The sequence below is a fragment of the Enoplosus armatus genome, chromosome 5 (assembly GCF_043641665.1).
Source record: "Enoplosus armatus isolate fEnoArm2 chromosome 5, fEnoArm2.hap1, whole genome shotgun sequence".
In the NCBI taxonomy this organism is placed as follows: Eukaryota; Metazoa; Chordata; class Actinopteri; order Centrarchiformes; family Enoplosidae; genus Enoplosus; species Enoplosus armatus.
Genome location: NC_092184.1, coordinates 12,013,096 through 12,030,269, shown reverse-complemented (window position 1 = coordinate 12,030,269; position 17,174 = coordinate 12,013,096). Strand labels below are relative to the sequence as shown.

Sequence of the window (17,174 nt, the reverse complement as noted above, 5' to 3'; positions counted from 1 at the left end):
TTGAGTGGGTGTACGGTACTTTTTTGAGAGAAAAACTCTATAATTATATAATAAAAATATTTTCTTTTGAAAGTGTTTCCTTGAGCTGGGAAAAAATCTCAAACTAAATGACGTGAACACAAAATTGTTTTCCTTCCAATAAAATTGGTATGCTCATGACAAGGCGCAGTGCTTCGCCCAACAACAGAGATTTGTGGGTATAGCTTTTTGTTTAAAGGATATTGGTCGTGTGTGCGCTGCCGTTTGGCCAGCGAGTCCTCGTCACTGATCCCGGCCATCAGGTAGCGCAGGCCAGTTATCCAGGTTCTGGCTTCTTCTGCGTTCGTCGTCACCAGGTCGAGGGACTCCATGTGGTTTCCGTGGTACACCGTGAAACAGCAGGCCGGGTTCAAGCTGCCATCTGCATGCCGATGGAAGATGTCCGATTGACCGCCCTCTGTCACTTTGTACAGCGAATCAATGGTGACTGACGGAGAGAGGAAATGGGGTGGAAAAGAAGTCTGATTATTAGTGAAAAGACTTAAAGATCAAATAGACTTTTAATGAGCATGAACATCACTGTTGCACTGGATGACATGTCCCATCATTATGATGAACTGATGAAGGCACTGTGACACATACACCGTCCCGCTGCTGTAAATATCCACTAGAACACCAAATGCGTATTGGCTGCTTTAGGAAATTATTGGGCCTTTTTAAAAAAGTGAAACTATATATGTGTATATAGGGCTGAGAGCCACAGACAGGGTAGGGAAGTCAGAAAGTGATGACAGACGGACTATAACCTTGTTGGTTTTGGACTTTTCCTTCGATTTGCTGACAATAAAAAAAAACATAGAATACACCAGGGTTATCCTTTAATACTGTAAACAAGTGCTTCCCAGGAGGAATGGAGGGGTGGAATAATCAGTCAAGTGTAAAATATGAAAACTGGGATAACAGCAAAAACTTGCATAGCTTTTTGAAAAATTATGGGAGTGTCTCACTTTCACTGCTTTTCTCTACCATGTGTAAAAATACACAGAGACAGCTGTGGGCAGAGTATCACAGTCTAATGAGATTGGAGTGTAAAGTTTGCTATCTTTGATTTCTTGTCTTTGTGAGTGAAACAGTAAACTACATCCTGTTTTACATATTCACGCTCTTCACATATTTCACCGCACCTTGCTTGTTTTCTCTCAGGTATGATCGATTAACATGTTGACTCATTCAATTAAAGCTATTCATTAATGACCCTCGTCAAGGCACTAACGTGTTTACCTCCAAACAGCGAAGTTTTATGTTTCAGGAAACGCCATTATATTTAATTAATTGACTGATTAAAGAAATAATGATATGAGGATTTTATTAAATTAATTGCCTTCTTACCCATCCCAAAATACTTTGTCATAATCCATTCCAAAATGATCAATGTCCATTTCCCCATTACACTCAGTTCTCTCATCCCTTTACATAATCTCATCTCTGAAATGCTGCTATGACTGAAAGTAACAATATGGCAGCCACATTTTGATCCTGCTCAGACAGATAACACACACACACACACACACACACACACACACACACACACACACACACACACACACACACACACTCAAAGAAAGCACTGGGTAGCTGTTGTGTGTCTCTCTTAATCATGTCAATGGAGAGGATCTAAGAGGCTTATCTAATGCACACACACACACACACTGTCATTTATACACATGTAAGGGCAGGACCATAGACCGATGTATGCTTCAGTAGATTGATACATAAAACCAGTAAAGTAAAAAGTGTCGATGATGCTTTGAGGGGGCCATGAAACATATAATGATAATCCCCTCAGAGCCAGAGCAGTGTGTCTGACTCGGATTTTAGAAACATTCTAGGAAAAACAGGACGGTAGTGGTAGAGACAATCTGCAGACATGACACGTAGTACAAAATTAAAAGTATTATTGTTATCATGTACGTTTAAAGAATCATTCCAGTTTATTGTTAACTGACTTGGTCATATTTTTGTAGCTTTGCCCATTATAATAGCATTGCATTAAAGTTATTAAGTTTTGGAAACACAGCGATCTCTATTACAACAAGTCCAACTGGGCAACGAATGGGCGGTCAGACAATCAGAGACCAGTGTTCACATCCTGAGTCTCGTCTGTGGTTCACTTCAGGCAGCAAAAGCACTTATGGTTAAGGTCAGGAAAAAATTATGGTTATGGTTAAATGCTGCTTCAAGTCACAGCAGACTTTTTCTGTATTAAACCATCTTTCCCTAACCTTGAGCAAGTGCTGCCCGTGCCTGAACATAACCATAAAATTGTTTAATAATGTTGTAGTAGCTGCAAGCCAGTATTGTTTTGCAAGATCACTTCAGTGGAAAACAAATGTAACACAAGGTCTATAAACATTTTACTGATATGTTCAGTATTAACATTTTTTTGTTAATTGACAACATTTCCACATTATGTTGATAAACAAAATGGATTATGTTTCCTTCCAAACGTTTTTGCTTTTTCAAATTTGTTGTGAACATAATTTCTAGGAGACAGGGTTGCGTGTGTCACAGGAGAACAGTGTGAGCACACGACTACAGCAAGTACAGTAGGTCAAAGTTGGATAAGGCAGTCTTGTAATGGACAATTTAGTTAATAATATTATCATTCACCTGTTTTCTCTCCCACTGCAGTTCGTCCAACCTGGGGTTTTGTTGCTGATTGCTTCTACTTTTAGCAAAGTAGCCTGATTCACCTGAGCTATTAAAGGAATACTCCAGTGATTAAGAATTGCACTTAAGTTAAGAGACAAATTATCAAAAACAATGGTCAAAATCAAAGAAGCAAACGCAGAGATATCCTGATTTTTAGTCCCCAGTGTTGGTCAAGCCCCAAAAATGAGTGCTACTCTTTGTGAAGAGTAAGCTGATCCTTATCTGTGGAATCAGTGGAGTGCTCCTTCAACTCGGTCATTGCAATGTAGAATGATGTAATGAATGACTGTAATAAACCAGAATTATCCTTTAAGTGTAATTCAAATGTTTATAAACTGTGGTGGCAGCATATGAGAGACAAAAAGAGTGTGTGTGTGTCCTCTTGTATCTGTGTGTACATGCAGGTGTGTGTGTGTGTCCATGCATACTCACTCTTGGCCTTCTCACTCTTACGTGAGGGCTTCCAGCGAATGCAGGAGCGATGCTCATCCAGGTAGAAGAGTCTCACCAGCCCTTTGGATCCCGCCTTCAGCTTTACCATCTGTGTCCCGGACTGCATCACACTCATGCATCGCTCCACTGCAGAAGAAAAAACACACACGCACAAACAAACACTGGGGTCAGTGTTGCAGTATATTAAGACACAAAGCGAACAGGTGTCTGGCTTTGTTTGCCTTTTCTCAGGAAGAAGTTAGGCAAAGTGACACAGTATCGCACAATTAGCAGAGGAGCCAACAGCTGATGTGGGTCAGAGTCCAAACTGCAACAGAGATGCTACTGTGTGAACGCACAGGGCCGCTTTTCTGTTACCCACTGACCTGCTGCTCAAAGCAACGGAGAAAAGGAAGAAAGAAAGAGATCTCAGAGAGAGAGACAGAGCGAATGTGTGTCTCTCTGTTCTAAGTTTCTCAGAGGGCCTGTAGGCTGTTCAAGACGAAATCTCCACATCATGCTGAGACAGGTGGACGCTACAACTGGGCTACAAATAAAATATTGGTTCACCCAAATTACAAGAAAGAACAAACGTAAAAATCATACTTTGTTACTAGTTTTGGTTTTATGTGCTTGGGTAGTGGCTCTACTACTCCGGATTATCCACAAACCTCACTGTGAACAGTTTGAATTGTAGCTATTCCTTCAGTTGAAACTAGTTTCAATTAAATTTGTCCAATAAAGGTTTGTGGATTATCCAGAGTAGCGGGGACACTGGTTTTGAACTAAAACTATATTAATTCAAAACTGTCTGCATGGCTACCACCAGAGTTAAGGGAGAAAATCTATGTCTATGTTATGGGTTTTTTTGTAATTTGGGTGAACTCCCCCTTTAAACAGGCTGAATTGAATGTTGGGTAGAAAGGTGTTGGTAACAGCTGCTATTACATCATGGCTGTTTAAATACACCGACACACCCACATGCATTGTAAACCGGTGCTTAACGTTTTCACATTGAGTGCATGTTGATGATAGCTGACCTTCTGTTCCTGCAATGCACTGTTGTGCTACCATATACAGTATGTATGTGTGTCATATACTCGGAAGAGAAAACTCAATCCCTGGCAGTCATCTATAGGTGAAGGTTCAATTAAAGACACTTGGAACGAACAGAAGAATAGTGGGGAGAAGGAAAAAATAATGGTGCTCTGAAGAGGAGATCAGAGAGACTGAAATGATGGTGTGAAGTGACTTTGTGTTTGACTGCATGACTGTCCAGCATTGAGAAAGCATAAAAGACAAAACTTCAAACTTTTTACTTTTTGCGACAGCTGGTGGCAGAGATACAGACGGGGATGACAGCCGAGAGACAGCGAGATTTCCACCCTCATTAGTGGAGTGTGTGCATGCATGCCTGTGTGTGTGTGTGTGTGTGTGTGAGTGCACGTTTCTGCCTATGCATGTGTGTGCATGTAGCACGTTTTCATGTATGCATGCAATATGTTTACATGCATCAGAACACATATAGCGAATAATTTGTCCTTCCAGTAAATAAAAAAAAAAAAAAAAACATGTTCTCAAATCATTAATAGATCATGTGAGGAAATCTTAACATTTAATTTACAGAATTCACTCTATGCAATCTTGGCTGTGAAGTATTCACGTGTCTGGCCACAAACACTACCCGAGCATCCATTTTCCCACTCTCTTTCCCGTCTCTTAAACACCAGTTCAGTTTTAAATGAACGGCAGAAACACATACAGTTGAAGAGTAAACTGCCTGATACCATTGTACAAAATATTAAAGACATCACTTTATTAATTTCATATAGATGATGTTAAGTCTGATAAAAATTATTGTTCCACCATTTCTCTAATAACATTTTTACTAGTCATAATGGAGAAGATGAATTACAACAATTATGACACTGATGTGAAGTCAGGTCCAATATATATTATAGCTAATACAGAAACAACAAAAGGTGCCTCAATAGAGCTGTCAGCTTTACAGCTTCCTCTCCGGAGCTGCTAAGAGTTCAGAGGCTTTCTTGAGGACACTTCAGTCGGTTGGATGCTTGTCAGCGCAGAGGCTGGAGCCAATTCCTCCAGGTCGAAGGACAGACTCTCCTTGTCCAAGGCAATCTCCAAGAGACACATGCACATACTTATACTTGTGTAAATTCTTTGCTGGTACAGAACAACAATAATCTGCACTGAAAGATGACCTGCACACTGCTTGTTTGTCCCCAATTCTTCTTGTTATCCTATGTAGACATGACTGACAGAACAACCAGAGATAAATGTGAGAGAAAGTGCATGTATGTATATATAGACAGTGAGTAATCACACGTTTTCCCATAGGAATGACATATCATCATCATCAGTACTTCAGTGATTTAATATCGTACTTACGTAAAGCTAGACGAGGCACTAGAGAGAGATTAAAAATAGGATTTGTCAACATAAAAGCAGCAGAGACTGAGATGTATGGAGCTCCGAAACAGCTGGATCCCACACTTCCCACGATGTATCTTAATAACGCCTCTTCCTGTCTTTTAAATGCCCACGTCTTTCAGAGTTCCAGTTTGTAACGTAGACTGTCTGTTATAAATTCCTGATATTATACAACTGTTATCACAGGTAGTACTCCCCATGATTGTAAAGTAAGAGTAAATTGATATTAATATGTAAAATCACCCTTTAAAGCACAACATTAAAGGCATATGAACACATACACTGGTTACATAATACCAGGCCGCACTGCTGCTTGCAGCTAAGGGAGGTTTAATGTAGCTGTCGACAACTCAGTGTGTGCAATCCCAAACTGCTAAAAAGTGAGGTAAGTACTACAAGGCATTACACACCTCTTTGAACTTTAATTTCTCAATGTGATGGGAATTTACTACAACACACAGTTTAAGACGGCAGGCTCAAAGACAAAGACTGAAAAGAAACAGCATGCACAGACACACCGGTATCTAGCTAATAGCATTTTAGCACTGCTCAGGATTCCCATGGCACATTTCCAATGTTTTGGAACAAAGAAAATAAAGTCTGCAGCAAAGACCATATTTACACAATTACAATAGTTCCCCAAGATAATCTGAACTTTTAACCGTATTTGAACCACACATCAATCGTATATCAAAGATTAACATTGCATGTTTTCCAAGAATTCATGGTTAAGATGTTCGGTACATATGTAATGTACAACTAAATGAATAAATGCCTGTAATCACAGGTGTTATCTTCTGCATAAAATCAAAACCATGTTATAAAACAAGCACAGAAAATCTGGCGAGGGAACCTAATGACTCAAAGTCTTCAGGGTTTAAAACTACAAACAGTAGATTAGCCCTTGGGCAAATGAGGAAATATAAAATCTTCTAAAGTTGTAGGACATTTGTAATCTTTCTATCCTGCAGAAGCACACACACGCATATACACAAGAATATAAAAATGCACATTCTGAGACGACATGGGTGATTATCTTCAAAGACAACTAAAGTCAAACCTCTCATGGATTCAAAATACATATTTAAGAACACTTAACAGAGCACACACTGAGCAGAGTACTTGTTAACAGGCTATCTGTCCTGAGGATAGGCTTAGCAATGACACAAATTTTGCTCTCAATGTTCGAGGAGTTCTTTGAGTCGTAGATGCTCACTCCAGGGACGGTGTTACACACAAACACACACATAAGCATAAGCACATGATCCTGAGCACTGTGTATTATCTCCCAAGGTGCATGACAAATCATCAACAGTCACACAACCTGCCATGTTGATAACACAATGAAGTACGCGGGAGGAGAAACAAGCAGCCATGTAAATAAAACAGTGAACTTGGGTTCTAATTCCTACAGGTTCTTCCCTCCAACACACTTCACTATTGGTTCACAGAGACAAGTCTCCACCTGGGAACCCTGAGACAGATCAGCTCACGGTCAAGGTAAAACCAAAAGTCTGGTAATGGGAATAGGTCTATTCTAGGGTGATAGATAGATCTGGTAAGATTAGGTTTGAGCTAAGGTTAATGGTTTGCAAAGGTCACCTTTTAAAGCATAACACAGCTTCTATGCTTGCATTTATGTTAAGTATAAGGGATTACTGATGCGAACATCTGACATGAATAGTGGTACATAAAGCCACTATGGGAAAATAAAACAGAGCACTTGTATCTAAAATGAACTCAAGTCTTTGTTTATCTATTTATTTAAAGCAGTATTCCTTATTTTGATGCCTCTGAACAAGCTGTAAACACAACATTGACATATCACCTTTTAGAGGTGAAATAGAAAACGTGTTAGCAAACAGCTGCTTATTAAACATCCAGCAGACACGGAGCAACACTAGCATTCATTTGGAGTCGTGTTTCTGTCCACGTAATGAATCTAAGTCCAATTTTGTTCTAAAAATTCTATATTGAGCTTTAAGTTAACTTTTGGTCTTAAGTCATTTATCATACACATTATTTGATAATTTATCACATTGTAGGAATTAATACAAACTTATATCCGCTCATAATGTATGAGTACTGGTGTTGTGAGAACTCTTCAGGGCTGCAGAAAATAAAGGGACGCTGAAGACACAAAGAGACTCTGGAAAAATAATTAATCAGACACAAGAAAATAGGCCGTGTTACATTATTTATCTCACATAGCCACTTCTGAAATTCACAGCTTCATTAACGATGGAATTCAATGGCGGTCACTGTCAAATGTAGTCAACTGTAGTATTGATCACAGCCACAGTCTCTGCTCCAGTGAACAGACATGTTCTTCTGGGTCTTCGATCTCACACAGTTTCAGGCTGCAAAATCCATGACTTATACAAGTCCAGCTTCCAGCAGCACTCCTCCAGTAGATATGTAACATCATAAATCAGGCCCAAAGTGAATAAACGCTATTCGCCATCACTAGAAAGTACATGCCCATTCTCCCACAATTCCCTTGGAGTATAAATATGTAAAAGTGTTTTTCCGAGAGGCAGTCAGATATATTTCACAGGAAAAAGCTAAAAGGGAATACAGAAGTCTGCTTTTTTTTTTCATCCAGCTCAACAGCCAACACGTCGCAGCTCTCCAGAAATAGAGGGCCGACATGCACAGGTATCACTTCATCGCCTGTTTTGTCTGTTTCTTTGTGTGGAAACACAACTTAAAAGAGTCCACATTCTCCCTATTGTTGGTTCTCCTCCCTATCTTCTCTAGCCGTCTATCTGTCCCTGTTACTCCTTGACATTTCTGCAGGCGTTACTTTACTCTCTATCAGCATGATAAGGACCATGAAGAAACCTAAGCCAAAACAAAAACCAAAGGAAGACTCCGAAGTAGAAGAGATAGCAGGGTTAATATCGTCCCAGGAGAGGGGAGCAGCCTCGTAATCAAAGATGAGAACTAATGTAAGTGGCTCTCAAAAGACCAGTGATGGTCAGTGCCCTTGACATCTTCATCACTTCCCGCTTTCCCTCAAGCATTGAGACTCAAACCATGTGAGCATGAGGATTTAAATGTACAATTTAGTTTAAATGTGCTATTTCAGTGTCTATCTTGCAGGACATCTCAGAAAAAAAATGTATTTAATGTCTTCTTGGCCCCACCTGGCTTTTATATACAGATTATCCCCAGGTGTCAATCTTCATGCTTGGCTGTCTGTGGTTACAGTGTCTGTGCTTTGCCAGTCGTCTCCTTGCAACCTTGCAGAAAAGAATTCAAAAAGACCGCCATGCATGACAACTCCACCAGGGTGTAAAAAAAATGAGATTTTCAGGTAGGTAAGAGAATAAATAAATATGTAAAGCATCTTTTTTCTATGTCCGACCTCTACATTTTGGCTCCCATTTATTTTGAGAGAAATAGAGTCAGTGCGTGTGCATTCACTGGTGTGTGTTTGTTTCTGTGCATGCATGTGTGTGTGTGCACGTGGAAAAACTCATCATCTCCGTCGGCACAGAGCAGAGAGAGCAGATCAAAGCTTTGTCTTGCCACAGAGGCCCAGGCAATTCAAACATATTTTAATGGGGTAGGTGATAGAGACGCCTCTGTGATAACCTGACGAACAAAGCCCGTCCTCACTTAGATCCATACAATAAAGGTCAGGCCAGGGCGGCAATCGGCAGCGTCAACAGCAGTTATCATCATTCATCATTTCCAATCTTAACTGTCATTTTTAATCTCAACATGATGCAAGATTCCACTCAGTCATCCCCATAGCCTAATTTCTATGAGTTCATAATCAGTTAGAGCTAATATATCAATTCTTGAGCGGCTCTGCATGAGATCTCTGTTAAGATTTTTCTGAAAGTGATGACTGGAACGAACCACAGTCCAAATATTTATCATAATTTATTCATAACTACATAAATTCATATTCAGCAGCATCTGCCTGATCCTTCATGCACTATTCATGTGACATAAGGCACCACCACCCAAACTATCCTAGCCAGTTTGACTGTTTATGAAACACAACAAGTGCAGCAATCAAACCAAAAATAATGGAGGCATGGCATCGCAATTTTTCACTTACTGCTCTGTTTTGTCTGTTAGCTCTCATGACCTGAGGGTTTGTTTTGTGTGCTGAAGTTTAATCAAGACGTGATTCAGTTTTGGTTGACTGAATGTCCACAGGAAAAAAAAATTAATGACATTTTCACATAATTATTGCTGATGATGAGTGGTAAATCACGCACAAACAAGACAAATCTTCTCTTGCATGTAATGAGCAACAGCTCATTAAGATAAGACTTCTAAAGGTTCAAAGTTATGGTCGCATAAAGTGAGCTATTTGATCATCCTGGGGATATTCTGATACATAAACATGAGCTCCTGCTCTTTTCCCGTGCTATAAATAGCACCAGCAAACAATATGTTCAATATGCAATATGTTTGTTCACACACACACACACACACTTAGACTGTAGAAGACAATTGGCACAGTAACAAAAACGAAAGGACGAGAGGTTTTTACACAAAATATGTCAATTTAAGTGTTGGGATGTGGGAAATGCATTGGAAAAAAATCTTACATTTGTTAGTTTTAACGGGTTTCCTTCTGTACGGCACACTGAATTTAGACTCTCTAGGCTCTCTCACACACACAGAGACATTAACTTACCAATTTGTGTAAGCCTGCATTTCTGTGGTACAGCCAAGGTGCCACCAATATGGTAGACGTTACGTGCCAGGAGAGTCGCGACAGTTAACACAGCCGATTTTTCAGCAGGACCATAAATAAAGGTGGATCGTACTTTATGAGCATTTAAGGTAGTGGGACCAAAAAGAGAAGAACACATTTCTTCCATTTTCTCTGCAGATAATAAGGAGCCAGTAGGAGTCCACCTTAGCTCAGCCCTAAAAACTCTGAAAAAACAAAAACGCTTTTGGTCATCAGACTTGACAGACACTCCAGACCGGTTTCAGACAGGAATCCTCCACACTCCGAACAACAAGCAAGCACCCCAAAACTCCTGCTGTTCATCCTCCTCTGTACTGTCCTCTTATCTGTGGCGGCAGCTTCAACTGACAGCCTTCTCTCTGAAAACACACACGTTTCCACCTGTCTCCTGGTCATCTGTTCTCCACTCCCACCTCCTGCTCTTCCCATCCACCTCTCTCTGATGTTCGCAGGTCTCTCAGATCATGTGCTACTGTGTCAGTGTGTGTGCCAACATGCTACCCTGATACACAGATACACTGGATTTCAGATCCAGTATTGTTGTGTAGTCTATGGAGTGATTATAATGAGTAGAGGAGGAGGAGAGTGCAGCAGATGTGTGTATATCAGCTGGGTCCATTAGGGTCAACCAGTGGGATACAGGGATAAGAACGATGACATAACATTCATGATAATGCACTACCAAAAGTAAGATTTAATGGGTTGACAAGTGGGATGTGTGTGTCTGTGTGTGTGCTACAGGAAGTGTCACAGACAGCACATCTGTCTATCTTGTACTAAATGCTCTTATATTTCACACAGGCTCTTCGCCCAAAATCCGCAGTGTGTACTGAAATGTTCAGCCAATCAGGAAGTCCTCATTCTTTCGGAGCAACACAATACCGTAAACAAGGAGACCGATTTCACTTTGATGGAAAACCCCTTGAGGCTCTATTTTCCTGAAATAGGGCGCAAACACAAGAAAAATCTCAACACAAATGGACGTGACGAGCAGATTTTTGTGATCACAGGCATTGGTGCTAAACAGGCACAGCTGGACTCAACGTGGAAAAGAGGGAGACATTATTTGTTGATGTTTCTGTAATGTTCAATGCCATGACTTCCTCTCATCCCCTTTTAAAGCAGCAACAGGTGAAATGGAGGGAGAGAGGCTGAGGTATCATAAAAAACTATACAACACCCCAAATATTAACATCGCCGCAAACATGCTGTCAGTGTTAGAATAAACAGGCAGCTGATGTTTATTGGTGCAGCAGCTGCTGGAGTATCAGCGCCGCTGGTTATAGTTGTGCAAACAATAAATACAGGCTAATTAATAAAACATTTAAACTGTGGTTCTTCTTTGAAAACACTTATTTATGTATTTAAAGTCCATTGAACATTTGATCTATTTGCAAAATATCATTCCTTTTTTATCCAACGGAAAAATGTTTTAAATTAAAGAGCATATCTTTAAACAAACAATTGCAAAATAGGGTTTGGAGATTTCAGTTATTATGAAACCTGGTGTCTCATCAAGAGATTTAAATAATCAACGCTGTGCCAACTGCCAACTAAAGCCACATTTGCAATAAGAGGCAGTCTGAGGGGTTTTAACGCAATATAATCTCGCATCTCTTTGGGTTGCATTCATAAAATCTGACATTTAAGTGTCAGACCCAGAAAACAACGAACAAACAGGCCCTTTGTTTGCCAAACACGGGTTACGTAAATGTGTTCCTTCCGTTAAAGAAAAGCTGACTTTCCAATTCTTGATGTTAGATTTTCCCACTAACACCTGAACACACCATCAAGGAAGAGTTTTCCAAACTAATATCCCTGCACGGCTGCGATGTAACTGAATAAATCAAATAAGGGAGAATGGAATTTCACTTTGATGGAAATGGATCCCAAGAGGGATGTAAAGTTGATTTTCATTCTGTAGTGAAATTAAGTGAGAGGTTTGGAGGTTCAGTGTAAAAACCTGTAGTATTCTTTGGGAATTGTTCAGGAGAAATATAAAGTGACGTCTGCAAAAAAAGGAAAATCTAGTATGGTAAGTAAGTAAGTATGGTCTTTCATCAAGACAATAACTTGGGAGCAATTATTGCATTTCACTGTTTTATCCTGAATTTGAATAGGGTAAAACAGTGGGGTTATGTCATCCAGTCTCCATCCTGTTTCAGTGTTCCTCTCAACAACTTATGAAATTAAATTAGTCAGGCGCACAGCTCTGTGACCGATGATGACTTCTGGATAAATGTGAGGGGAAATCAGGCTGCACCATGGAGGGACAAACGGCGGCAGCACATTGGTGACAGTACTGAGCTTGAGCCTTGGCAAAATCAAAACTCCTTCACCTGCTCAACCAGTGTGATTGCCAACAAAGTGACTACTGGGTGGTCATACTTACACAAGCATGACAATCATACACAATGAACAAATAACTAAGTGATGTTTAATTTATTCATTTTGTCTACTTGCTTGTTTCTATTCAGGCTCATAGAGGCTTGGAGCCTTTCCCAGCATGCATTAAAGGTGGAGGGCAGGTGAACAGCCTGAATCAGTTGTCAGTCAGGGCTAACACAGATAGACAGACATTCACATTCATACATGTGGAACAGCTGGAGTCTCTAATCCAACTGATGTGGCAAACACAAAGGAAACCTGCATGAATGCAGAGATGACATGCAGGCTGCACACAGAAAGCACACTCGCCCACAATGTGATTCATTTGGCTAGTTTGTGTAAATCCCAAAAAATGTAAACATAGGCAAATAACCCAACAACTGTGATTCTGATAATATGTTGTTAAATTCTGATAGGTGCATAGAAACACGTGACATCACCTTACTCGAACAAGTCCTTCAAAAAAGAACAAGAGCACAAAGAAAACACAAACACAGAAATCATTCATGTTATGTCAAATAACAGTATGGTTCGTGCTCATGAAGGATCCAGTCACTTGCAGGAAGAAGCTGATTAAGAAAATTCAACAACTCCTCAAATCTAAACAATAGGGCAGGTTGTTGCCTTCCAACAAGATCCATTTGAGCATTTTTTGGCACCCTGATCAGCAGGACATTGTTTGTCAGTGCCTTTCAAACCACTAAAAATTACCGTGATCCGTGATTCGTACAGCAAATCTGTGGTTAGGCATAGGCAACTAAAACTACCTGGTTGAGATTAGGGAAAAATCGTGGGCATGGTTAAAGGTCCCATATTGTAGAAAGTGAGATTTCCATGCCTTTTTTATTATAAAGCAGGTCTAGGCGCTGTATAAATACTTTGAAAGTATCAAAACGCTCAATCCACGGAGAAATGCACACAGCCCATATTCAGAAACTGTGCCTTTAAACGAGCCATCAGGACTTCTGTGAGGTTGTGATGTCACAACTATACAGTCACCACACTCAGCCACGCCCCCAGCACGTCATCCGCTCCAGGCACAGGGACCTGCTCATCCACACACTCAGTCTGGCTAAATTATAATATAGAGCTGAAATGAGCATAATATGAGACCTTTAAAAGAAATTAACAGGTAAGAATTTTTCTTTCTAATTCTGTGTTTGCTCGACAGTCATCATTCACACTATTAATATGCAAATATGTAAACAGGGGAACCCCCTGTGGCTTAGGGGTTAAGACATTGACCATGAACCACAACATTCCTGTGTTCCTCTTCTTGTCATCCCTCTACTGTCGTTAGTAAAGGCATTGGTCAAAGGTCAAGTATTTAACCAAATGGCCAATGCTGTTATTTTTAGCAATGCTAGAGAGATGTCAGATATTTATGGTGACTACCTCTAGCGTCACCATGAGGTTGACTTTCAGTTCTTAACTGAAATATCTCAACAAATATTGGATGGATTACTGTGAAATTTGGTACACACATTTGTGGTTTATGACCAAATAACCGCAAAACTAATGACATTCCCATCAGCCTCAGCTGTACTTTGTGTTTAGTGCCAATTAGCAAATGTTAGCATGGTAACACACTAAACCAATACGGTGAAGATGGTTATCATTATACCGGCTAAAAATCACCATGCTAGCACTATCATTGCAAGCATGTTAGCATACCAATGTGATACCATTTAGCTCAATTAGAGCCTCACAGAGCTGTTGGTATGACTGTAGACTCTTAGTCTTGTTCCAGATGAGGACAGCCTCAACATTTGTTTTAGGTGTTCCTTCTAATTCCTGCCTGCTTATACCATAGACTGTATTAAGATGGACGACATGACAAATGGAGACGCATCGTTCATCTTTACATACAGTCTACGGCTTATACACTGCATAAAACATTAATAACATTAGAAAAACATACATTAACTCCTTAGTGACACTGATAAACTGCTGCCACTGACTAACAACAGTTAATTCATGTTCATGAAAATGGCAGCTTATCATTGGCAGCATTTCCTCACTATTACAGCTTCAACGCTTCAGATACTACAGCAGCATTAACCTCCTGAGTCTAACCTAATGGGACCTATGAGGGCAAATCCAAATATAAATACACTTTAAAGCAAACTAATTACACAAAACCTTTATGGAAGAAGTCAAAAATATTTTGATGTACCCTCTTATTAATGACATAAAAGGTTAGGCAGGGAAATGATGAGTAAAAACGAGGTAAAACACACACTCTTATCTCACAGTCACTCACTTTGCCTAATTAAGAGCGCTCAAGGCAGCGTTCAAGTTGCCAATGCTACAAATGGTGCAGGTTCCCCCGGGGTGCAGAGTGTAGAGCAGCACCGGAATGAAAATAAACACATAACAAGTGCAGCATGATAATGCATTCACCAAAGATGCTACAGGGGGCTCCCCGAGTGGAGGAGTTCACTGCACCGACATCAAAGGAGGGAACTGAAGCCTGCGTGTGTGTGTGTGGGGGTGTGCACATTCGGTATATATTGATGTTGACTGTTCCTGCAATGTTCAAGCTTCTTCTTTCTTCCTCCCAAAGCCAGGCTTGATGACTGCAAGTAGATTGAGATACAGTATCTTTGGCAGCAGAGCCAGACTGCCATGCAAACTGTCTGATCTCGACTGCTTCAAATGAAATGCAACTGCCTTCTTGGTGCTTCATTTCGGGACACAGGAGAAGCCTAAAAGTGTTGGCTATGTAACTAAGTGGACTGAGCTTCTGGCTAGCTAATTCACTGCTGAAGGGATGGAAGCAAATGAAATAAAAGCCAGTACTTATGGATAATTTGCTTTCTATTTCTAGCTTAGACACAGGTATATAGAGCGCTCTGAAATGCATTTGCAAACTGTCCAGCTGCAGCTTTACACCAATGATAGCTTTAAAAATCCCAGTAGGGTTCAGAAGCTGATGTTTCACACTCACATCCAATGTGCTTGATGCAAGAGCAAATGGGGATGTGCCAACATGCAGAAAGATACAGAAGCTTGTCATCGGTGGAATTCGATGTAAATGCAAATTATGGTGCTTCAGGATCAAGTGGGAAAGACAAAGATGCGTGTTAATGTCTCCCTGGATATCAGAGGTAGTTGATAAGCAATACTAAATGTGTCACATATTACAGCTAAACTGGATACAACGGGTGAAAAAGAGGAGAAGCGGGTGGAGGGGAGGAGAGGCAGGGCTGGGTATTGTTTTACGTTTTTTAACACAAACTGAGTTAAAACAATATTTATTTTTATACCATTGAGCAATTTGCCTACATAAAAAAGTCTAACATAAACAAGAGGTTTTTGTTTAAATCATGAACTGATGAGATTTCTTTACCAGCTTTTGACACATGACAGATTTCAATACTCATACTCACAGACACATTTCAGTCAGTACCAATAGAGTGTTAAGGAGCGGAGAGAGGATTGAAAATAACCAGAAACGTTATGAAAAAGAGGAGAACAGCTGAAAGGATGAGAGCGTGTTCCCTCCCCTGGTGTCTGTTAGCTGTTTCTCTGCCCTGGAGCGACAGAAAGGAAGAGGCAGAGACAAAAGGGGGGGGGGGGGGCATGCTGAGATTCATCATCATCAGTACAGGAGAGACGCATGAGAAAAAACACATTTTACATGGAAAAGCCATTTCCTCCATGTGGAGGAGATTAGCAGCCATGCATGCTCCTCCAAACCTTTCTGCCTCCATCATTTTCTCTCCTCTTCTCTCTCAGCAATGGCTCGCAGTGCCATGCAACTCTTCTTAACTCAAGTGTTGCCAAAATGAATAAAGAGGTAGCCCTCTTGTCCACTGAAGCAAGCAGGGGCCTCCCTCTCACACCCCAACGCTCACATAGATAAAGAAACACAGGCGCTGCAGGGGTAAAGACTGACAGTTTGACACATCCTGCTTTCTAAGTGCCACGGAAGCACCATATTTTTGACAGCGTACGGGAGAGAGCAAAAGGGGTTGCTCTAATAGCTCAGGGACTGCTGGGGCTTCAATTCTGCCATCAAAGCTGGACCCAAAGCCCTGTCACATTGTGAGGTGCTAACATGCCCTGCCTGGGTTTCAAGAGGCTCCTATTTCTGCTAACAATCCAACCCACCTCTGTTACTGAGCTATGGCATGTGGTAATGCTATGGTCTGTCAGTCTCTCAGGCATCTTCTTACCAAAGCCTTGTTGTGACAGAACCTATAAACATCAGGGATGGTTATATTTCTGTGAACAGTGCGGAGGACGCAGGATTGTAAAAGATGCAAGTTGCACATCCACACCTATGTGCTATATGCTATATGGACTGAGGGCGAGTCCTGTCAAATACACAAATTAAGAGCCTTTTTCTGCCCCCTAGTGACAAGTACAAAGGGGCATTTTCAGCACCAGGAACAGTTTCCCGCTGCTCCACTGCTGTTCTCCATCAAGGCTCTCATATAAACTGACACAATCCGTCATCAGTTTCTAAATTAACATAAGA

General features: G+C 40.6%; 1 protein-coding gene across 1 annotated transcript in view; it reads right to left on the bottom strand.

Moving 5' to 3' along the window:
* plch1 (phospholipase C, eta 1) overlaps nt 1-17,174 on the bottom strand; it is a 58,377-nt gene that overhangs the window by 30,602 nt on the left and 10,601 nt on the right. The window contains exons 3-4 of the mRNA XM_070905529.1: nt 3,124-3,270; nt 223-466 (exon numbers count right to left, since the gene is read on the bottom strand). Of these exons, the coding sequence (XP_070761630.1) occupies nt 223-466; nt 3,124-3,270 (391 nt within the window). The remainder of the gene's footprint in view (nt 1-222; nt 467-3,123; nt 3,271-17,174) is intronic.